Raw genomic sequence first — 24,626 nt, 5'->3', positions numbered from 1 at the left:
AGGGTCCAAATTTTAGAGGGTTCATAATTATTATTTTATTTTAGTAATATTTATAAATCTAAAATCTTATATTAATAAAAAAATAGAATAACTATATTTTAAATTTAGTTCTCGTTTTATTTAACCACTAAAAATAAATTACACTTTTTATTTTTTTATACATAACCAACTAAAATGCAATAAATTAGGTAGTAATTAGCATTTATATCAATTCTATATTATGGAAAGTAAAAGATAGTTGTTGGTGTGTCTTTTAATATTCAATGGTAGTATAGAAAGTTAATATTCTAATTTGATTGTGTTTATAAAACTATTATTATTTAGTGAATTATAAATAGAAAAAACAAGATGTATTTTTTCACCAATTTGTTTTACAAAATAGATTGCAAACACAAAGAAAAGAAAACTAGCTTACATTTTCTGTCGACAAGAAAAAAAGAGTCCCACTTTTTTTTGAAAAAAGGCTAAAGTCTACAATTTTTGGTCTAACCATTATCCATATTTTATACTATATTATATTTATAGATTATAACTTCTGACTCTGGATATAATAAACATTAGAAAAAAACTGAAAAAACTAGAAGAGTGATTAATATTATCAAACTTGGTGATTTAGTTGATGATTTTGCATTAAAATTTTCAAATGATCAAGTTGATTCGATTGATAATTTTGCTTCAAAATTCGAAGAATATCATTATTTAGAATTTTTAAGAAAATTAAATAACTGAATTTTTGTATTTATTTTATACAATAATGATATGTGAAGAAGCATATAAATTATTTCTGATTAAAATGTATTAAAAAAATTTTGAACAGGGTCCCAATAAAGTTTGAAACGGCTCTGTTAAAAACTATCACAGATATTCGCAACTATATGTTTTTTTTTGAACAAACGCTTACGCAACTATTTGTTTTTAAAACAGTCGTAGCATTTTTACTAATGTGAACTGGTTTATAAAATTTCATAGAAGTGAATAAGATGAAAAAAAAACATTTCAAAATAATATACAACCTATTACCATTTTAATATATCAACTTTAACGAACCCAAATTAAACGACGCACTAATTTATCCCAATTCGCGATTTTTATCATCTATATATTTTGTGACGTAACACCGAGTTATAATAAGACACTAGATCAAGACCCGTGCCTTGCACGGGATAAACAAATTAAACAAACATATTAAATGTTTAATTGAAATATTAAATATATAGATTTTATATGACATAATCTAACAATTTTGTAATCATATATGGAAAAAATGTTTTTAATTTGTATTTTCTTTAATTGTAAAATAAAATTATAATAAAAATACATAAAATGGAGTTAGAAAGTACACATTTAAATGGTTGTAAAACAGTTTTATTAATTATGTGATTAAACACACGAAAATATTTACTCAACATATTACAAATCTTTGAGTTATAATAACTTCCCTTGTATATGTATAGAATCAAACACCTATATAAAAACTATAGACTCAAAACTATATCGGGAAATATATAGGAAAACTTTAACAAAAGTTAACGATAGTGAACCATTAGTTTGTCAGTATATTACAAAAGGTAGTATATACACTTTTTGGTTCAAAATGCAAAAATATTAGACATTATAAAAAAAAGAGAGAAATAGGTATTCGTCGATCCCAGATTTCTAATCTAAATTTTTCAGAAAAAAATGGTTTCTACATATATGAATTTTATACTAATTTTGATCTCGTAATTTTTTTTCATTCTTATATCTAATTATTACATTCTTTAGATTTTTTTATGTTTGAACTCGAAGTATCTAAGATTCAATTTTGCAAAGAAAAACATAGTACATAATTGTATATTTAATGTATTAATATTATGGGAATAATATTAATTGTATGATCATATTTATTTCCAATAATAAACAGAGTTACAAATTTCAAAAATTAATTGTAAACATAATCATTAAACTATTATTGGTAACTTGTAAATATGATTTTCTATTTCAAATAGGACATTAAATGTTTGACCAAATGCATATAGTTAGGTCCCGTATTTAGTCCGGTAACTATAGTCATTTCATTAATCCATAACATATTATAAACCTACCAATGGCATATATTGTAATTGTTCTAGTAAATGTTGGTTTATTAAAAAAAAAACATGAGGAACCATGTGGTGATGACACCTCATCAATAATGGCAAACTTGTGATATAGTACTAAACAAAGGTTATTCTCTTAAAATGTTTCTCTATTAATAAGTAAGAGAAGAGATTCCCATAGAAAGCTTGTTTCAAATGTTGATTCCAAATCATGCATTTTTTATTGCTGTTTTTATTTTATTTTAGAGCTTTATTACAAGATAAAAATATTTATTAATTAGATACAATACTTTATTAGCTATTGTTAATACTTTGTATTTGTTGACTAGCTAATTAGTTCAAAAATAATATCTTTTATTTAAAGAGAGAAAATCTTTTGAACCTCTTGGTCACAATATAAAACCCAAGACATCCACCATCTCACTACACACAAAACAAACAAAGGAAAAGAAAAAGGTATCATGACAAGGAAGAAGGTGAAACTTGCTTTCATTGCTAACGATTCTTCTAGGAAAGCAACTTATAAAAAAAGAAAGAAAGGTTTGATGAAGAAAGTGAACGAGCTGTCGACTCTTTGTGGTATCAATGCATGCGCCATCCTCTACAGTCCCTACGACTCCAATCCGGAGGTGTGGCCATCAAACTCCGGAGTGCAAAGGATAATTTCAGAGTTTCGGACACTGCCGGAGATGGACCAGAACAAGAAAATGGTGGATCAAGAAACCTTTCTCAGACAAAGGATAGCCAAAGCCTCCGACAATTTGAAGAAACAAAGGAAGGACAATCGAGAGATGGAAATGACCGAAGTCATGTTCCAATGTTTGGTCGGGAACATGGGGATGTTTAATCTGAATATAATGGATCTTAATGATTTAGGTTATTTGATTGATCAATATCTTAAAGATGTTAACCGCAGGATCGAGATATTAGGTAATTCTCGTATGGAGCTCGGTGAATCCTCCAACAATGTTGTGGCTGAAGCGAGTGGAACGTTGGCTGTTGTGGAGGCAGCAACCGCTCCGGCCGCTACGATTCAGCAGCAACAACAGTTTCACCAACATGTTGGACTCTATGAGCAGCCTCTGAATCTGAATCTGAATCATAGTCATGAGCAGCAACAACAACAATGGTTTATGCACAGGATGAACCATCCCCAGCAAATGAGTCATGCAGCTGCGCAAATGGGCTTTTCGTTCATGAATGATAACCACCACCAACAGCAGCAGCAGCGACAGATCCCTGGCGTTTTCTCCACCACTCCAACAACCGTTAGTTCAAGCAGTATCAATCCCGTTACCAGTTCAAACCCTACCAATAATACATGGTTCCGCTAGGGGTCGAGAGTGGACGTTCACATTCCGTTACAAACAAAACCATGCATGATTCCACAAAGTTTTTCTTTTCTGTTTCCATTTAAATTTATTGTCTTTATTCTGCCGTTTATGATTGTTGTTTACAGTTTACTTTTATTATAATGACGATTTGGTTTTTAATGTTATGGATTTGTGTTTTTGCTTTTATTGTTGGTTTGATAAAATGTGTTATTTTCTTTCCAGTGAGATATGCTCATATGCGTTATCTTTTTTAAAATAGACAGTGATAAAGTCCAGCTGTTGGATTCAGGTCGTGTACCAAACGGTGACCACAGTTGCATAGTTCTACAAATTAAAGTTTTTTTCTTTTCTTTTATTTGCTAAATTTTTTTTTGAGAAAGGCTTTTTTATACAAATTAAAGTTCGGTTCAATTTGGTCTCAAAATATAAAAAAATTAGGTTTGGTTTCGGTTAAGAAAACAATCCCGAAATTGATAACATTAGGAATTTTTAAAGTTTATAATCTTATTGATTAATCGTACCAAACAAGTAAGTAACCAAGTTTTTATTTAAACTTAAAAGATAAATTTTGCTTATACATTTGTATTAGTTCTTCGAACATAAGACTTTCACTTTTAACATACAAGTCGAGACGTCACTCACTACAAACTAACTTCAAAATATTCTTACTAGCTGCTGCAGGAATGACATTGTTGCTTCGATTTCTCAACATCTCTTCTTACGCTGAGACATTCCCTTCCTTCAAAACAGTGGGGAGAGATTCATTGTTTTGAATTCAAAGTTTTTGTGTTGAAAGCAAGATCTAAGCCAAGACAAAAAAAAAAGCTTCCTAGCTGAGAATAGGCAGAAGAAAAAGATATAACTGTTGGGTACATATCAAGAACAGCTGTGGCGATTTTCTCATCTAAAGTTTGATCCACTATCTCTTCAATGTATCTTCCTTGGGTATCATGCTCAGTACAAGGGGTACTGATGCCTTTACCTACCAATTGGAAAATGTACATATCTTGCTATGCATGTGATATTCGACGAAGATACATTTCCGTTTGAAAATTACAAATATTTTGTTGAACCGTGCTTCATCCCTCTTTTAAACGCATGACAGTCTGATCCATCCATACCTCATCATCTACCCTACAGCTTACACTCCTCCTGTAACCCCTCCATCTCCACCACTGGTACAACAGTCTGCTGCAAAAGTCTCTTCTCCAGTCTCCATATATATGTACAGGATATGTCAGCTTCTGCATCACCACAATAATGACAAGATGATGCAGAATTTTTGCAACCTCTTGCTACAATGGTTGGTCGAACTCATCCTATGACAACTCATCTGCAAAATGGAATACGCAAACAGAATCCACGCTATGCTCTCTTAACAAGCACTGTGACACCTGCAATTCCAAAGACTAATGCATCAGATTTAAAACATGAAGGATGGGAAATGCTATTACTAAGGAAATGGATGCATAAAACCAGAATGGTACTATGTCTCTAGTACCTTGAAGACCCGGCATGAATGTCTTGGGAAGTCGATGGATTCACGCCATCAAACTGAATACAGACGGCACATTTCTGAAACTTAAATCACGATGGATTGCCAAAGGCTGTGATCAGGAAGAAGGGGTTGAATTCGTAGAGACGTACAATCCAATTGTCAGAAGACTGGAAAATCATGCAGTTGGATGTACGAAATACTTTCTTACATGGAGAGTTATAAGAATAGGTGTTTGTTGAGCAACCTCCATGTTTTGTAGATCCAGCCTTCCCAAATCACGTGTGCAAACGTCACAAATCTCTTTACGGACTTAAGCAAGCCCCTCGGGCCTGGTTCAACAATTTTACAAATTTTCTTCTTGCGTTTGATTTCAGGTGTAGTCCTGCAGACACATTGTTGTTCACTTTCCATCGAGAAAATCAGTATTGGCCTTGCTTCTGTACGTAGATGATGTTCTGGTAAATGAAATTCACCAAAACTTGTGGACAGTCTAGTGAAAACTCTCAGCAACAAGTTCTCAATGAAGGACATGGGAGATATTCATTACTTTCTTGGATTTCAAGCTCAGCACACTAAGAAATGGCTGTTCCTTTATCAAACAACATATGTTGAAGAAATATTCAGAGAATGAGGCATGGACTCTACAAATCCAATGCCAACACTGTTGCTTTCTCGTCTTGATGCTGCACTTCAAGACACAGAACTGTCATATTTTCGAAGTATTGCAGGCAAACTTTAATAATTAACTTTCACTCGACCTGACATCCAGTTCGCAGATAATTTTTTTCAGTGAATGCATGTTCCGACATTGACTGACTTCGGTTTTCTCAAATGAATTTTTTGCTACATAAAAGGCACAACAGCTTACGGTCTTCACCTTCACAAAGACATCAAGTTGTCCCTATTGGCACACAATGATAGAGATTGGGTAGGTTGTCATGATACAAGGAGATCTTTTTGTGTATTCTTGGGATCTAATCTGGTCTCATGGGGTGATAAGAGACAACCTACAGTTTCGAGGTCCTCAACATAAGCATAATATCGTGCGTTAGCTCAAACTGCGGCTGAACTAACATGGATCAACTTCCTTCTTCGCGACATATGCATTCCTCAACCAAGTTCGGCTCTCGTTCGATGTGATAACTTGTTTGCAGTTCACATATTGGCTAATCCAGTGTTTCATAACATGTCGAAACATTTCGAAGTGGACTATCATTACATCAGAGAATGTGTTGCGTTTGGACTAGTTGTAGTTAAATCACATCCCGGCGACGATGCATCTAGCTCATATCTTCACAAAATCCATGTTGCGACCTGCATTTGAGACTTTGCGATCCAAACTTGGTGTTGGGATTCTTCAACTCCCAAGTTTGTGCAGGGGAGGGGGAGGGTGTACAAAGTACAACTCAAATAGAATTGCTTTAGAACCAAGAAAGAAGGAGATGGATTCGGGTTTAAACAACAATCAGACGATGGGCCTTCATACAAGACAAAGCCCACTTCAACAGAGTCATAGTCAAGATGTGCCGAACGTGAAATATTTAAAACAAAACTGCAAGAATATGTTCATGAAGAAGACAGAACGAGCTGGTAATGTGGTCCTTAACAACACATTACTACTGTTGTCTGTGTGAATCAAAGGATCATAGAGATGTTGGAGAGAAGATCCCACATAGGAAATATCTATGGGACTTAAGTAATATATAAAGGATTTGGGCCATTCCACTTACTATCAATTGATTTTAAGTTGAAAACCAGAAAATTTATCAAGAAACAACACTTGTCAATAGATTATGAGAGATTGTCTAGAACTTTTGTGTAACCCTAGTACTATATAAAATGTAAAAAAAACTATCTTTTTAACGAAGTTTTTGAAGTAATAGAAATAAAGCACATTTTTCCGGATCTTTCTTAAGAAGGTCATCAGCGCCCGGATAAATTGAGCCGGAGTTAAGAGTTTCGTCGTAAGAGAGATTCGGCTACTTCTTTTTAGAGAGAGATAGATTTAAAGTTTCTAGAGACTGATTGAAAACCCCCCAAATACTAGTGCGCTTATACTTTCAAAAGCCATTTTGTATGTGTACTTTAGGATTTTCTTGTGTAGAAAGGTAAAAATGTTTTTTTTAAGGTTAAAATATTTGTGTCCTCTTGATGATATATTCTTCAATATGCTTTGACTTGGCTTCTTAAATCACATTATGCTCAAGAAAATACCAAACACTGAACCAATCAACAAAAACTCAGTTGTTAAACGATTCTTCTTGTTCAAAACTGCAATTGCACCAACATACTACGAAATAATAGAAAAAAAAAACATTGCAGGTGGGTAGTAAGCTTTCATTTGGTTTGTTTTGCAAAAAGCGTTCACGAGAAGATGCAGATGGTACGGTTTTGGAGGAGCGCTCTCAACAAGTCCTCTTGTCAGACTTTCATGTAAATCGACAGATTTGGCTCTGACCATATATAGTTTCTTACTGTAAATTCCATTTAAAACTTGATCACATCCGTCTGTTATACTGCTGTAAACTTTAAAGCCATTTTTGTTCGTGAGGAGGAAATATTTGTGTTTATTGATGCTTCATTTGGCTTCTTACATCAACATTAAGTTTCAAGAAAAGACCAAAATCATCAAACCAACAAACCAAACCTAAGAAAACAAATAATTATTCTTGTTCAAAACCCAATAAAAATCATCACTCATAAGCTACCATAAATCTTTAGATGAGGAGCTTCTCAATGGCATCCTTGAGCTGCTGAATTTGAGACTTCAGCTGGCTAGCATCGTTTGATGTAACGGAACAAGCAATCACGGGTCTTGTCACCCCACATGCTCTTCCAAGGGCTTGTTTGGATGGCACAAACACATAAGGCACATTCTAAAACAACAGAGAGAAAAAAGACAGAACAAACGGTTAGTCATAGAATCATTGTGAAACAGATATGAAACATGTATATAAAACGGAAAACAATTCTTGGGTTTCTTCTCAGTTAAATACTCATGAATCAGCAGAGTATGATACCCATAAACCATATTCTGGATATAACAATAGTAAGAGTTCAATACATAGAAGAAAAAAAACGCAAACTAAAACTGACCAGAACTAAGATCTACACAAAGAAAATACTAATTGAGATTCGTAAGAGAAAAAAAAAGGATAAAGGAAGGAACCAATACCTTATCCTCAGCGAGAAGAGGGAGATGAAGAAGAATCTCGAGAGGCTCAGCATCAGCAGCCATAACAACGAACTCAGAGATCCCACGGTTCAGTGTCTTGGTAGCTTCGTTAGCTCCTTTCTTGAGCTGTTTGTAATTCGTGGCTTGCTGAACAAGATCGAGGATTGTTATCGCTAGCTGGGAATCAGCTAAAGGGTACGCCTTAGGGTTCACAGCTTCCACCGTCATCTCTGCCTCGGAGTTCTGAAGAGAAGATACGGAGTAAGCTAGGGTATTAATTTGGCTAAGAGAAGGAGGCAACGATTTAGGGTTTTATAAAGGGAACGATTTTAGGGTTTTTATCAGATCTCTTTGATATACAAAGAAGAAAACATGTCCACCAATTTACTAATCGAACATAGTTTTATAGCCCAGCCCATTTGACTACGTTGATTTGGAAACCAAAAAGAAGATACCGGATCCAACCGAAACCGGTCTAAACTAACCAAATATTATCAAAATGTCAAGTAAAACCCGAGTGAAATCCAAACCAAACCGAAAACTATAACAGATTACAAACTGAGAAACCCTACATTAGAAATTAACTAAAACCGGATCTAACAGAAACCGAGAAGAGTTATATCAAAATTTTGAGTAAATCCGAGTCAAACTCAAACTAAACCAAAACTATAGCAAATTATAAACTGAAAATTAACATTAGAAATCAAATGGAAACCAGATCTAGCTGAAACTGAACTGAATTACCCACAATTTATGATAATTTCAAGGAAAACCGAGTCTAATCCAAACCGAAACTGAAGCAGATTACAAACTGATGAATCGAACACTGGAAAACCGAAATTATAGTATAGAGCTAGGTATAGTTCTCTGGAAGATTTGCTCTTTCACTTGTCCTAGTTTCTGGTTTGAGCAGTGCCGGCCTTGGACCACGCGGAAGAAGCGATTGCTTTCGACCATTAATTTTATTAATGAATCGGCCACAAATAATTATCATTCCTTTCAGTCTAGTGGTCTAGTGAAAGTGTCTACAGTCTTACCAACACCGGTTCAATATCCGTCCTCTCCATTCTAGCTAATATTTTTTTTCTCTATTTTTATTTTTTTAAAGTTGGCAACTCTTTTTTTTGCTTCTAGGCATCAAATTTTTAGGACCGGCTTTGGGTTTGTGAAAGCTTACATCTTTCTTGATTGTCTATAAGCACCTTCTCCGATTAGTGTAAACACTAATACTTTTGTTTCAGCTGATAGATTCTGTTTCTGTTTCTTTTTTTCTTTTCTTGTAAATTACAGTGCTCTAATAAAAACTTTTTTCCAGATATACGATACATATTCTGTTTAATTTTGGAGTTTTGGAGTGTGATTGGAAAACATAAAAAGTAATTAAAGTAGAGTAAGTTGTAGTAAAAATTATAAATAAATTAAATATATAATAAATAATAAAAATAAAAGTTAGTTGAACTTACATTTTTATTTTAAAAATAAAGAGAAAAAGATGTTTTACCTTTATTTAAATAGTAACTCGAGTAAAAAAATATATTAATGATTTTGAAAACTTTACCATTTGATTGGTAACTTCGTTAGCTGAATATGAATAAATTAGAAAATAAAGTAAAGTTTTACTGTAAACCTACAATACAGTCACACTCTTGGTTTGATTTTCTATATCGTCTATTACAAATTCAGAATGCTTCGGTTTATTGGAGATGCAGTTATAAACCATAACAAATTTATTCTACTAAGTGTTTTCCTCCATTATGTGCAGAAACAAAGTTATAAAAATTTAAATTATACTTAAAAATAAAATTTTGTTAATTTTTAGGTTTTACTATTTTTCTTACAATGTTTAATTTTAAATTTTAATTTAATTATAATTACAAATTTAAGATAAAAGATATGTTTTTATTCGAATTTATATTTTAAAATATATATGTATGTATATTTAAAATTATAATTTTGGAAAGATTTTTAATCTATTTATTTTTGTTAAAAAATTAAAACAAATTCTATAAAAAATCAAGAGAAAAAATTCGCTAGGTATATATTAATGATTTATAAATTATTAGCATATTTTTTAAAAAAAATTATCAAAAATATAAATTAATATTTAATGTCTATGTCGCTGTTAACTTCAAACCATGTTATTATTGTTAGTAAATTCTATGTCATTAATTTTCTTTCAAAATAAATATGATGTTAACACATGACAAATTACTTGTCGGATAATGTCTAGGAATACAAATATATATTGGTAAAACCAGGCATAACAAAAGCCTCGGTAGTAAAATACTAAAGCAAGAAAAGAATGGAATGATTTGTTGTTGGTGTAAAGATTTGTTTGAATATAAAAAAAAACACATTGGAACATAGGAAGCAGTGGATGAATAGAACAACGAGAGAATAAAAGACAACAAAAGAGGTGACGTGAGAGCCCAGTTCAGAAGAAAAAGAAAAAAAAAGGTGGTGACGTGAGAGAATTGAACTTGAAAAGTAGAGAGAACGAGAATCAGCGAAAGCTGAAAAGGAAAACAAAATAGCGACGGATGAGTGTGATCAATACATATGTCCCCAAGTGTACTACCACACCACCAAGTGGTTAACCAAGTTTCCCTAACGCAGAAGCTATCTTGTATGCCATGTGGATAATCTTGTATTGATCAAATGTGATGTTTGATGCAACAATTGATTATTAATACGGATGTTAAAGATTAAGACGGGTTACAATTGATGTGTATTCCACGCAACACATAAACACACTTTAAGCATCATAATATAGTGTAGGCACCAAATTTACAATATGGCAATTTGATATGTAAAGCAAATAAAAATTACAGAAGTAGAAATTAAAATTACAACAATATAATACCGTAGTTTGAAAAGAACTGGACTGAAGCAGAGTCGAGATTGAAATCTCTTTCCTTAACCCTTTAAACGTCCGAAGTGTGCCGGTTTGATACGCTTAAGGATCCCAGGATACAACTGCCTATATCTCTAGCTTCACAACACTTGAGAACCAGAGCCTGTCGAACCTATATCTATGTTATACTCTCGACACAAAAACAAAAATAAGAAGGAGAAAGTGGCTTTGCTGTTTTGGATGTATGTCCATAGAATGAGAAGAGCATGGCTTTATATAACCCTTGAAAATATAACGAATGTGATACTCATCACATCAATGGAGATTGATTCTCTCATAATGGCCATAATGAGGTGAATTGATTTTCTGTATGTTACAAAAAATAATTCAAGACCAAAATTGTTATCAACCAAGATTTAGTCAAACCCGTATTCATTATCAAATTAAGTACGTGTGACCAAATCTCCATAATTTAAAAAGACATTATGCTTTGTTTATTTAGCTAAACAACTAGCAAGAAAGTTTGGATTAAATAAGTTTGATCTTATTAAGGTCCAGTTCAAATGTCTTTTCTCTAATCCAACAAAGTTATCAACCTTGTTATTATATCTCCATTTATATACAAGAGGTCTTTAACCTCGTAAATCTAATATAGACATTTTATAAATAATCGATTTTAGACTTTCATTTCTCATTCAAACGAACTTCGTTTTTTACATATGACTACACTATATCATAGTGCTCATAACAAAGAATCCAACGATTCCACAATCCAGTCATTCCGACAATCAAGTTGCTCGGAAAAAACTACCAGAATATTGGCCATAGCAATTTATCCAAAAAACAGTTCCAACAATCCTCCACATGAATAGAAATGACTCTAGACACTAGACGACTCGATAGACTTGACAGACTTGACTACCTAGACAAGACTCGATAAGACTCCAAAAAGACTCGATAAAAACGACATTTGAGAGTATAAACAAAAAATCCACTGCATGATGAGTTGGTAGCAATTTTTCAGCCTTGAACCAGTCATTGTTAATAACTATCGGATTTACTCGGCCAGGAGGTGGCCATGATGTCTTGAACCTCCCGGGCTTTAGTGTAAACCTAGACAATAGCCAAAACACAGCTTCATTTTTTCATAGATTATGTTCTCTATTGTGTTCATTTTGGCCGTGAACAATCCTGGTAATCATGAGTGAATTTAGAGAATATAGCCTTTTTATTCTCCTAGAAACGGTCCTATTTCACACCCACAAGGTGATTTGCCATTAGTTTTGTTTAAAGGAGTATCATGTACTACTCCATTCATATCTCAAAACAATTGGCACAAATCATTAAAAGCAAATGCTTATCCTCTATTCCTTACATGTAGCACTGTTTAATCATCCTAGGAACTGGGTATAGACCGAAGTCTTACAGTGCTTTGGGCAGATTTAGTTTGACTTAGTTGTCTCCTTGAACCTATTTCTTGGGATCTCCAATCTGATAAGTAGAGTTACCGCCAAACCTCATCTTAATTCATAGGCTAAACCCATTCCTCTTGATGATATTACAATTTGATCTCATGACACACCTTTAATAACAGGATCCTAGGTTGTCATCACATTGAACATAATCTATAAAAATTAGTCGAGATCAATTGTCTAATGATTTTTGTCATCTTTTTTTTTCTCAAGATACAATTAACCATTATACACAAAACTCAGTGTATGACACTAGTTTTTTTATTTTTTAAAAATCATAGTTTGATAACTATCACTAAGTTCATTTGACATCTTTCCAATGACTTTATATGGTAAGCAAAGCTTTCCCCACATTTCTTGAGATAGCTCAAAAACATACATATTTACATTTAATATCTTTTAAGAGCTTAGAAGATTTAATCTACAACTCCTTTAGATTTAAATGAATAATAAAAATAATTTCGAAAAATTGTTATAATTTTCTTTAAAATGTATTTCATTCTCAGAAAATCACATTTTAGATACAACTATTTTCATAGTTCTCTCAAGTTGATTTATAACTCTATGATTTGAATTTTTCCAAAACATATTTTTGCTTTTAGCAAATATACATATCATTACATGATATTTTTGTACCATAAAACCACAATTTTCTATGATTTTTCTCAACCATATTGACTTTAGAAACTACAATACACATGTCAGTTTCAGTCATATTGGTCTGAAAATTCTCATTGGTTTTGCATGGTCAACCTTTTTAAAAAATGCATTTAAGCATTGACGAAATACAAATGTTTTGATCAATATCAACAAACATTTTATTTCTTATGGCAAATGATTTATATGTGGCAGACCTCTCCCAAATTTTATTTGGGGCGTCAACTCACGTAATCTATTTCCATCCATACAACTTGATCTCAAAAGATCAAAAATGTTGTTTATATATATGTTTCACCATATTTTTTAAATTTGACTCCTTTTTGTTTTCTCATGGTCATCCATGTGCTTAATAATTAAATTAAGTTACACCATAAAGAGAAAATATGTCACAATGAAACAAAAAACGTTAGGCATTTTTGATAATTAAATCAAATAAATTTATCTTTAACCAAGTCAAATCATTAGCATGCACTATGACTAAAAACGTTTTATTCTAGTCACTTTTTTAACTAATATTAAAATAATGTTTGTAACCACTGGATCCATCAATTAATGATTTTAATCCCCATAGAAGTCATCAACAAAAATAATCTGATGGAATGAACATATTCTTTATCACCATGAAATCTTCAATTCCTGTTTTCATGACAAAAACACTTCACAAAAATAATCAGTTTTTGTAAGTATAATAATACAAACAAAAATTTAATAGAAAGATTATTTTGAAATAATCCTATAGATCTGATTCGGCCTCTTTTCCCGAAAATCAATTAACCTGTTCTTACAAAATGAAATACTTTTTACAATAATCAGTCCGGTTAGTGCAAAGCAATAAACGGATTATTTTGAGTTAAGGAAAGAGATAATATCTCGCCTCTGCAGTTGTATCATCCTTTTCTTACTCTTTGGTATAGTTTTATCATTTTTATTCTTTACAATATTCAGTAATCCGTAGTTTATAAAATACGGTTCTATCAGTCTTTGAAAATTAAGAGTAGACAAACCATCCAAATACGTTACCAAAGACGTTCGGAAAATGGTTTTCAGTGTCACCATCGAAAGATGAGATAGTGAGGAGCAACTCTTAATGGGTAACACCGGCTCGTCCAAGATTGAAGGCAAATGTGAGACTGATAGAACCGTATTTTATAAACTACGGATTACTGAATATTGTAAAGAATAAAAATGATAAAACTATACCAAAGAGTAAGAAAATGATGATACAACTGCAGAGGCGATATATTATCTCTTTCCTTAACTTAAAATACGTCCCGTAGTGCGACGGTTCGATAACGTAATGAGTCCCAGGATACAACTGCAAACAATCTTCTGAATTTGCGTCACTCTATCAGAAGCCTGGCGAAACTAGTTTTGTGTTGTACTCTCAGACACAAAATAAAAAAAATACTAACATAACTTTTCAATATGGGAGAATGTGGTTTTTTCTTTTGCTATTGATGTGTGTCCCTTTCTATCATGCTAACAGCCATTTATATAGAAAAATAATGAGAAGCACAAGTTTCATTTTCAACATAGAAATGAAACCTCCATGGTACACTAATGGAGATTTTAACTTTTTGTCAATTAATATGTGAATTCATTTCACATTTTGACCAAAAAATTAAAGAGTATAATTATTATTATTTGATTCATTCAAACAAAATAATATACTTTAAAATGGATTTCTTTTTTATATTTTATGAATATAAAAGATCACATATATTTGGTTTATAAGATTAAGTTAATGAACATGAAGTCCAACTAACAAATCAAAATCCAAATTCAAATATCTAATGTGTATATTTGTAACTTTATACAAGTTTCTCAAATCACACACATTAGACCTCCATTTCTCATTCACACTAACTCTATTTTTAGCATATGAATACATTTCTAAAAAAATAGTTCCAACATATAGTTTAGACATTTAGGTGCTGACTGGTTTTCCCGCTACCACTCGCAAACGCAGCTTTTGCGGTTCATAGCGGTTGTTGGCGTTTCGAAACAATCATAGAAAACGCTACAAATCGCTTCAAACCGCTCCGAACCTCTTAAAATCAAAAGCTGGTTCCAGCTAGCGTTTGCGGTTGCGGGCGGTTGCGGGAGGATAAAATTTTTTTCTTTAAAAACAGAATAAATAAAAATAATACTAAAAATATCCAATAAAAATTTCAATTGAAATAATAGAAATTGTAAAATGTATTCATATTATATTTCAATTTATATTATAAAAATTCAAAACTAAAATATTTTCTATAAATTTTTAAAATTGAATTATGATTTTATAAATATAAATTTTATATTTATCATATTTTTATGATTTTTAATATTTTTATAATTACATAAAATGTAAATATTGTTAAATTATTATTTAACAGATGTTGCGTTTGGTAGTTTACCAGTCATAAGAGTCCCGCAAACGCAACAATTTCTAACAGATGTACCAGTCGTACAAATCTCTAGAAAACGCTTAAAACCGCAACCACCTGCATCCGCAAACTCCCGCAACCGCAACCGCAACTGCTGCGGTTACACCAGTCAGGCCCTTAGTGATGTTCTTACCTGTAAATATGACACATCAGGCATCATCAATCAAATATGCTCATCACTTTTTTCATTTTATGTTTTTTTTTTTTTTATGGAAGCTCTCTACTATAAATAGCCTCATTCTCTTCACTTACCCACAACTTTTCATCATTCCCTAAATACATTACACACTTTTTCTTTCCATATTGTTCATATTATTTTTTTTCAGTCCCGCAGATGGCTGGGGTTGAGGTAATCTTCCTTCTTTTTCTTTTTCTTGGACGCTCAATACTTTTATTGTAGAATTTGCAAGAAGTCCATCACAATATTAGTTGTTGATCAATAACATATCATGTATACAGGCTGATCACCAAGTCTGTCCTATGTATTTGGACGTCTAAAGCATGGGCTTTAGCTTAGGTTAGGGCCGGCCAACCATGCTGATCATGAAGTATGTCTAAGCTCTATTAATTTTAATACTGCAGGTTGAGAAAACAGTACCAAACACAGAAGAGAAGACGATGACTGAGATGCCTAAGGAAACCGTTCATACAACGACAGATGACTCGGTCACTGCAGTTGAAGTAGAAATAAAAGAAGACGAAGAAGTACCAAAGGTAGAGAAAGAGACTGAAACAACCGAGACAGCACCGGTTAAAGACAAGAAACCGGTTGAAATTCCCGCAGCTGCGGAAGAGAAAGATGTCAAGCCGGCGGCAGAAGAGGAGAAGACTGTTGAAGTCAAGACAGCGTAATAAGCTTCCTGTTGAACCCAAGGGAACATTTCTCGTCTTTCTTTTCTCTTTGTTTTTGGTAAATCCTATTGTCTTACGAGATATAAGGTGATGATGATTATACATAATAGTAATAAGACAATTCAGGTACTAGTATGATTTACTGTTCTCTTTGTTTAATATAAAGATATTATGGGTTTTCTTTTTATTTCCTGTCTATCATGAAGATAATTGAGATGAGAGTTGAATCTGTCTGTTCAAAGACTGTAATATATCTGATTTTTAACGTTTTTCTCCCGGTCGTAACAGAGCTTGACTACAGCTAAATAAAAACACCAAAAGCACCAATCTACCAACCAAAAGATCAGATATATTACAGTCTTTGATAAATATTCACCGTTGACCGAAACTGGAGCTGACATGATCTTTAGCGATGAGTCGAAGTCGTTGTTCCATGAGAGCAATCTTGGGGTATTTTGGTAAACAGAGACGGTAAAAGCAAGTGTGAGACGTTGGAAGATGATCCTTACCTTCATGTAATCTGTAAATATAAAGCTTTGATGATAACCCTCTAAACCCTTCCACTGGTATAAACCTAGTCGATGTCCAAAAGAAGAGTACACTCCTCCTTTCTTCCTCTGTCATTTTCTTCAGAATCTACACACAAAAAAAAAGAGAGAGATTAGAAAAACTCAGTCCCATAGCTTTTAAAACGTTGAGGATTTTACGTTATTATTACCTTCCAGAACCAGCGTATTTGGCGGTCAGTCTTTTTGAATCCATTGTACTCTGTATGAGCTTTCCAGTCATCTATGCTTATCAGGTTGTCTCCTCCTCCAAGCATGCAATCGAAGTCCTCTACGTATAATCTCTTGAAAAAGGATGCAGTATCTACAAGGATATCCGAGAAGCCCTGAGAAAACTGCTTTACTTGCTCAGAGACTAATGTGGCGAATCGATGTCTGATTAGAAGATTGACGTATTGCTCCCTGTTCTTGCTGTTAACGGCAATGGACTTTCCACCTTTAAGCAGCTCTTTTGTTTTCCTTTTTCCCAGCACCTCGGTTTCAGACACAAATGTTAGACCGAGACCTGCTTCTGAATCGAAACACTCTGGATCCATCTCTAGAATCTGTTTGCAGCTGTTGTACATGATTCGATCCGTGTCCTTGATATCTTCCAAACCAATATTCTTTCCGGTCAACTGCAGGAAGAAAACACGGTCGAATAGCACCCCCACTTGAACTTTGTGCATCAAAGCTAAAGCAATCACACGACCAGTGAACTCGAAGTAATCAGGATGCAATGGATCCACCTTGGATGCTGAATGTAAGACAAAAGTTTAATATCATTGGAGAACAAAGTGTGGCATGCATGTCTAAAATGATAGAACAACAATATTTTTTATATTTTAAGTGTAATACTCCATGAATCAAATTAAAATCACAGTTAGATTTATAAACCATATGCAATATGTTGAGAAAGCTAACCTGGATTTGGAGAGAATCTTCTGAAATCATCATCAGATCGAGTGAAGAGGGTATTGTGCGGATTAAATATCTCCTGACATAGGAGATAAAACCATTCTCTAAGAACACCAGGGCCTGTAGCTTCCTCATTCTTGAATTGCATAAACAGTCCACCATGAAGTTCCTTTGCGCTTGCTTCCGTAATATACTCAAATGACTCAGCTAACAAATTGGACCGATCAATGAGCATTTCGTGCATCTCCCCATAGTCTTCTTCCACGTCCGGAAACAACAGCATTGCCAAATGCCTCCTAGATTCAAAGGTTGTGGCTTCCTTGTACTTAAAGATCCATTGGTGATCATCATCCTCCCCTCTTTTCGTGAATTTCAAAATGAGGGCGCCGAATGAAGCCTTCCTGCTACTTAAAAGCATAGCTACCCGTTCCTCACCGCCTTGATAGAGTTCAGACATTGAACTAACAATCTTCAGTATAGCAAGATACTGAGAATACTGTGCAGTCACAGCTCCTCCTCTCGCCAACAATGATTCAAGTCTTAACATGCCTTTTCCCATTGCATTCAACAATTCCCCGAAGACGTGATAAAGCTTCCCCAATACATCTTTTTGGAGAGGCAAAGCAATGGGAGTGAAAAGTTTAGCTTGGTTTTGTATTGAATAACTCAAGGGTTGCCAAAAGGAAGAGAGTTTCTGAACGTCACATGAACAAGGCCCTGAGTTATCATCATCATCATCATCCACTAACTGTTTCACCATAAGTTTAACTAAATCTTTTAAACACGGGAAGATCTCATCCCCAATACTCAGCAAGCTACTACGAGACTCGTCAGAGCTATAAACCAATTCCAGCACAGATCCCAAGGTGTTCCGACAAGACACATAAAGCTCGTTACGAGGACAAACCTTTCTAAGCAATCTAAAGAACTCTAACACGATGGGTAAAAAACATCTCCGCTGATCATCATGCAACTCTATGCACTTATCAAAGACGAGCTTAATAGATCTCTCTGCACATGATTTGTTGATCTCCAAAGAAGAAGCATAAAGCTTCACCAGAGCAGCTGGAACCGAAGAGCTCAAGAAAATCTCGAGATATTCACCTCTGAATTTCTTAGACACCACGAAAAACGTAACGAGGATGTCACTGACGGAGACAGACAAATCGCCCCTAAGCATTCTAGAGACTGCTTCCAAGATATTATCAGCGAGTTCCCAAGCAAAGGGATGCTTTGTGATTTTAAGGGCGCGAAGGTGAAGGGAGGAGTCTTGCTCGATGGAGTAGTCGCTCAAGTAGTGTCCTAGCCGTAGCTGCTTGCCTTGGTAGACAAGGCAATGCTCCTTCGGAATCTTGGTCTTTAGCTCGATTCTATGGTGGAGTTGCTCCACTGTGTCGTTCTTGTCGGCCTGGATCACTATTGTTTTCCCTCCGGACATCATCCTCACCAAGACCTGCAAACGAGTCGACTCGGAACGATTCAGTGACTTGGCGCTGACCTTGGGCCTCTTCATCATGGGGAGGAGATCCTCGTCGCCGTTGCCATCGAGTTTCCGTTTCTGACTGTCGGAGGAAGATGATCGGTGGGAGGGTGAGGAGTCTAAGGATGTTAAAAGGCGAGTCATTAAACGGAAAATAACTCGGTAGAAGCGAGAAGGAAGAGGAAGAGGAAGAGGAAGCGGAAGAGACAGTTGATATAATGTAAAGTGTGTGTTGTATTGATATGTACGGTAGAGTATATATACGTGACATAAAGTCGCAACCCTATAAGGGGGGAATATGTAAAGATGGATAAATTACAATATGGAAGTTATCATATTACATAAGAGCACACTCATTGGTAAAAACCCTTCCTAAAAACTAAAAACAAAGATTTATATTTAACTAAATCAATCAACCATTAGAAATATGACATGTGGAATAAAAAGTTCTAAAAAATCAGAAAAAGTATAGGTGCAGGAAGTTGATTTTCTCTATTTTCTATTTTATTTGTTTCTTTTGAGAAGTATAGGTGCAGAGATGCTCTTATATTTTTATGTCTAAAAGGGGTATATTGAATCAGGAGTTTTAAGTGATTTGTATTAAAATGACAAATTCACTATTATTCAAATATGAATTTCAAAAGGGGAAATTTGGAAAAATGCCTTTACGTGAGATTATAATTTGAAAATTACACCAATCTTAAAAAAAATTTGAGAACTACACTTGTTTAAAAGTGAAATGACCAAATCATCCAATTTGAATGTCTATAATTATTCTAATATCTACGCTAAAATCTTATTAAAACGATTTCAGAAATATTTTGTTTGATTCTTTTTTAACAAATACAACAATAATAGGATTTTGCTAATGCTTAAAAAATTAAAGATGCTCTATTGTATTGCCATCTCTTATGTATTGCTTACCAATAGGATGTTAACCCGAAACATTGTTCAATTTATCATCATTAAAAATGTACGAGACCAAACAATATAAAAAATAAGAATCACCTTAAAAATATACAGAAACATATAATAGATCCGCTATAAAAATATACATTAAACATATAATGTTAAGATATTAAAAAAAAAAAAGAAATCAACAATACAACATCTGAAAAATAGCAAAATTCGAGTAGCTTAATTTGTTGCTTCCCAAACAAAAGCTCTTCAGATTTTCATCACAATTTACCGCATTCTTATTAGTAGGATTCTAAGAAAAACAATCACTCAGTAATACGAACGTTTTTAGCCAATAATTAAATGATCACTTGTTCCCCGATTCGGATATTTTTGTCTTTATATACAAACCATACACGTATCAATGGTATCTTTTCTCTTTTTGTTAGCACGTAATGGTTCAAAGGATAAATCATATAGTTGTGAACTTTGTACGTATGAAAAATAGAAGACTCTTGCAGTTTCATAGAATTTATGAATCGATTTTTACATTCTTAAAAAAAATGATTTGGCTGTTTTTCATTAAGTGATGACGGTAACGTGTTCAATCCATTAATTTATATGCCATGAAGACACCAACAACATATAATTAATATGCAATTATTTCAAAAATATATTTATCACAAACATAACAATAACAGTATTTTCAGTTTACGATTAGTTATTAATATTTGTAGTTTTAATTTAATTAAGGATTTTAATTTAATTAAGGATAAGAATGTCTTATCACAAATAATAAAGTGTAGTTTTCAAAAAAGGGAAAAAGAAGTGTATTTTTAAAAATTTAAATCATAAACAGAGTATTTTTCAAATTATCCCATTTCAAAAACCTATTTAAAATCCAGGGTTATTGAACTTGACATTTTATAAAGCATTCTAAAATCCATTGATATTGGAAATATTTGAAGTTGTGGAGTTTTAGTCGGGCTTATTGGACTTGAAATTTTATAAAATTCTAGATTTTTGTCAATTCATCTCTTATTGAATATAACATTTATAGAAATCCTATTAAATCACCTAGGGCTGTTCAATATGGTTAAACCGAACCGTACCGAACCAAACCGAAATAGACAATATGGTTTGGTTTTGGTATATACCATTTAAACCGAATGGATATGATTTATAAAAACCGGTGGTTTGGATATGGTTTGGTTTATAACCGATTAAACCGAATAAGCCGAACAAAATTGATCAAAAATATAAACATGTAAATATGTATTTATTTTATAATGACACATGAAAATATATTTGTTAGATAAGTTAAACTTTTTGTTAATAACTATTACCATAGTTTTATAGTAATAAAGAAGTCCTAATTTATAAAACACTTGAAATATAATTAAATAACAATACATCACAACTAAGACTTCTTATTTTCTGAATATTCACTTTTAACCTTTTTCTTTATTTTAGCACTGACTAAATTGAAGTGAAGATTATAAATTCTATAGAAAACAATTAGTGATTTTTTCTTATCTATAAACGAAAAAAATTTGTTTTCAATCGAAGAAACATGATTTTGATGAACACTAAATATGGAAAAATGGAAAAAATTATTTTTTCATTTCAAAATTTTGAGCTTTGATTTTTATTCTAGATTTTATTATTTATTAGATGGTAGAAGCGCTTTTACTTTTCTGTTCATTTATTTGTACATATAATATATTTTTAACAAATGACTGCGTTGATGACATGACTCTAAAATTCATATAATCTGATCTCAAACTAAATAATTATTTTTTTGGTATAAAACCGAATAAACCGAAAACCGACGGTATATAAACCGAATATACTTTTCTGTTCATTTATTAATTCTTAATCCAATATTTCCCCATTCCATACTTATGGTACACTGAATTTTGGTCAAGTGTTGTGGTATCGTAATACCACTGCTACTGCCTTGACCACGGCCTGAATGGGATTGATACCCACGGCCTGTACCATAGTTATTCCCGTGGCCATATGAATTTAATTGGCCACGCCCACGCCCTCTCCATGTGGTTTATTCATAATGGACGTGGTTACTTTCTTTGGGTTCTTTCCTTTCAGGCTCTTTTAGTAGAGGTCAACGAGATGCATGGGGGTCCTGCAATTCTTTGCCTAATGATTCCCCATTCCGCATCTGTACTGATTTTGTCGAATGAGATGGCTTGGAAATGCCACCACGACCTTTGCCTCCACCACGGCCATAGCTGGACCCACGACCACAGTTATTGTGGTGTCCTCGTCCACGGCTGTTGGAGTTGTAGTGTCCACGCACACCACGTCCTTTCCATCCAACACGGCCTTTGCCGTATGGTTTATCACTTTGGACATGGTTGCTTTCTTTCTTTTCCTCTACAACCTTATTGTTATCAGGAATCAGGGCTGATCCAGGATGTCTCAATTATTTTGCTCATCTAACAATAGACATTATTATCCTGGTCATTATTGCCATGTATCCCTTTTTTTCATTTTCATTATTATCCTCGATGATGCATTCATCGAAAATCTTTGTGTTTTGATGGTAATGCAAACAAGCTTCTGGTTTTCAACTTAGATGTGAGATTCTCTTAATTCTCCCCCTCAAGATAATGACACTTTCAAGGTCATATATCTTGAATAGAATCTCACTTTAACAACATACCATAACATTTGAATGCACTCATTTAGGGTGTTATGGCTTTAGGATTTCAGGTTTGAAAACATATCATGAGATCAAACAATCTAGAATCCTAACTCTCAAAGCATTCAATCATTTGATTTTAAATCTTAGATCAATCAAAACCAACCGGTTTCAAGGCCGGATTAGGTATCAGAAATTTCGATTTTGAAAAACTAGGGTTTCAAGGCCTTTTAATAAAAATTATTAAACTCCAATTAGGAAAAGAATTTTGATTTAAGTAAAATTTCCGATTTAAGTAAAATTTCTGATTTTGATTTAAGATTAGGAAAATCGATTTGAAAATCTATCAACCCTAACATTTAATCAATTCTAGCAACTTAGCTTTTCAGATTAAAACATAAACATTCAATTATCAAAACAAGAGCAAAACTCAATTTTAAATTTTAATATGTGTTTTGATAGTTTTAATCTGATACTTTAGGGTTTGTAGTATATATTTTTAACTACTTAGATCAATAGATCAGGGGCTGTGAGATTCAAAACCAGAATGATTTTGATTTTAATTGATGAATCAATCTCTGTCGAACTTAAGAGCTCCTGGGGTTTTAGGATCTATTAACCTAGGGTTTTAGGGCTTTGCAAAATTTTAATTTTCATAACCTTTACCAATCAATCCAAATTCGATTGTGTGAGTTCTTTATAAGCTTTCAGATGGTTTACCTTTGAATTGGAGAAGATCTGAAACCGGACCACCAAAAGAGAGAGCTTGCGGACGGATTAGGGTTTTAGTGTAATTGACGGTGCATATTGAATCTGAGCGTGAGGGCACGTCTGAGATCGGATCGTCGAACTGTTGGCACTGATGGATTTTTCTCGTCGAGAACTTCAAATTGATATGTGGCTCATCGTCTAGGTCCTTACGGTTTGAGAGAACGATCGAGTTGAAGTTGCGCCGGAATTAGGGTTCTTAAGGCAATTGACGGCGCGTAATGAAACGGAGCGTGAGGGCGCGTCTGAGATCTATCGACACGACGGCTATGGATTCTTCTTGTCGAGAGCTTCAATTTGATATATTGTTTGTTGTCTGGATCCTTACGGTTTGGGAGAACAAACGGTTTGAAGTTGCGCCGGAATTAGGGTTTATGTGGCCGCCGGGGAGATTGTGAGATTTGTGGCCATCGACTAACTCCTAGGATTTAGAGCTTCGTGCTGATAATGTGTTGTGAAAGTAATAAGTATTAACTTCTTATTCATAATCATAACAGGGAATTCTTTATATAGGATTACATAAATCGTCATAAGACAATGGACCTAATACAACCGGATCATAAATGGCGCCTATCTAAAGTGTCTCTAATGGGCCAGCTACTTCCTGTATGAACCAGACTGGTTAATGGTCATCCACGATATATGATTCATAACAAAAAAGACTATTTTGGGAGATCTACCTTAATTTTTGCTACTCTTGTCTCTACCTTAAATGGAATCTCGTTTCACTAACCTATTTTTTTCGATACTGTTATAATATTACTTTTTGGTTTCTGTAGTGAAATTTCATTTTAGATATCGAAACAAAATACTTTCTCCATTTTTAAATAAGTTTTTCCCTCTGATATTTCATACATATTAAAAAGTGAAAATATTACATCTCAGGTCACATTTTATCTATTAATTCTAAGATAGGTCACTTTCTTCTACTAAGACACTTTCCTTAACAATATAGCTGATTCTTAACTAATTCAGTCCAAACAAAAAGCATAGTTTTCTAG

The 24,626-nt window shown here is 33.4% G+C and overlaps 4 protein-coding genes across 4 annotated transcripts; 2 read left to right on the top strand and 2 right to left on the bottom strand.

Moving 5' to 3' along the window:
• The first annotated feature begins 2,527 nt into the window (after nt 1–2,527).
• Nucleotides 2,528–3,572, top strand: LOC108841193 (agamous-like MADS-box protein AGL80). The gene has a single exon (XM_018613972.2). It carries the CDS (start codon nt 2,540–2,542, stop codon nt 3,410–3,412), a length of 873 nt encoding a protein of 290 aa, XP_018469474.1. The 5' UTR covers nt 2,528–2,539; the 3' UTR covers nt 3,413–3,572.
• Nucleotides 3,573–7,459: 3,887 nt separating this feature from the next.
• Nucleotides 7,460–8,406, bottom strand: LOC108826478 (uncharacterized). The gene is made up of 2 exons (XM_018599859.2): nt 8,086–8,406; nt 7,460–7,786 (listed from the first exon to the last, which is right to left on the bottom strand). Exons 1-2 carry the CDS (start codon nt 8,311–8,313, stop codon nt 7,628–7,630), a joined length of 387 nt encoding a protein of 128 aa, XP_018455361.1. The 5' UTR covers nt 8,314–8,406; the 3' UTR covers nt 7,460–7,627.
• A 7,347-nt stretch (nt 8,407–15,753) lies between these two features.
• LOC108840480 (plasma membrane-associated cation-binding protein 2) lies at nt 15,754–16,490 on the top strand. Its single transcript, XM_018613310.2, has 2 exons — nt 15,754–15,849; nt 16,083–16,490. The coding sequence occupies exons 1-2, from the start codon at nt 15,835–15,837 to the stop codon at nt 16,350–16,352; spliced, it is 285 nt and encodes a 94-aa protein (XP_018468812.1). The 5' UTR covers nt 15,754–15,834; the 3' UTR covers nt 16,353–16,490.
• LOC108833865 (E3 ubiquitin-protein ligase UPL5-like) lies at nt 16,280–19,559 on the bottom strand. The gene is made up of 3 exons (XM_018607264.2): nt 17,822–19,559; nt 17,071–17,654; nt 16,280–16,988 (listed from the first exon to the last, which is right to left on the bottom strand). Exons 1-3 carry the CDS (start codon nt 19,437–19,439, stop codon nt 16,725–16,727), a joined length of 2,466 nt encoding a protein of 821 aa, XP_018462766.2. The 5' UTR covers nt 19,440–19,559; the 3' UTR covers nt 16,280–16,724.
• Between the last annotated feature and the right edge of the window lie 5,067 nt (nt 19,560–24,626).

This window comes from Raphanus sativus, chromosome 2 (assembly GCF_000801105.2).
Source record: "Raphanus sativus cultivar WK10039 chromosome 2, ASM80110v3, whole genome shotgun sequence".
Classification (NCBI taxonomy): Eukaryota; Viridiplantae; Streptophyta; class Magnoliopsida; order Brassicales; family Brassicaceae; genus Raphanus; species Raphanus sativus.
The sequence above is the reverse complement of the archived record's forward strand: the minus strand, read 5'-3'. Positions and strand labels throughout refer to the sequence as shown.

Bases quoted from the DNA above. Each gene is read 5' to 3' on its own strand.
- LOC108826478 (XM_018599859.2), bottom strand. From the start codon at position 8,313: ATGACGGTGGAAGCTGTGAACCCTAAGGCGTACCCTTTAGCTGATTCC. The intron at 7,787-8,085 runs GTATTGGTTCCT...CTGTTGTTTTAG, and splicing joins CTCTTCTCGCTGAGGATAAG to AATGTGCCTTATGTGTTTGT.
- LOC108833865 (XM_018607264.2), bottom strand. From the start codon at position 19,439: ATGACTCGCCTTTTAACATCCTTAGACTCCTCACCCTCCCACCGATCA. The intron at 17,655-17,821 runs GTTAGCTTTCTC...TCTTACATTCAG, and splicing joins AAGATTCTCTCCAAATCCAG to CATCCAAGGTGGATCCATTG. The intron at 16,989-17,070 runs GTAATAATAACG...TTTTGTGTGTAG, and splicing joins AAATACGCTGGTTCTGGAAG to ATTCTGAAGAAAATGACAGA.
- LOC108841193 (XM_018613972.2), top strand. From the start codon at position 2,540: ATGACAAGGAAGAAGGTGAAACTTGCTTTCATTGCTAACGATTCTTCT.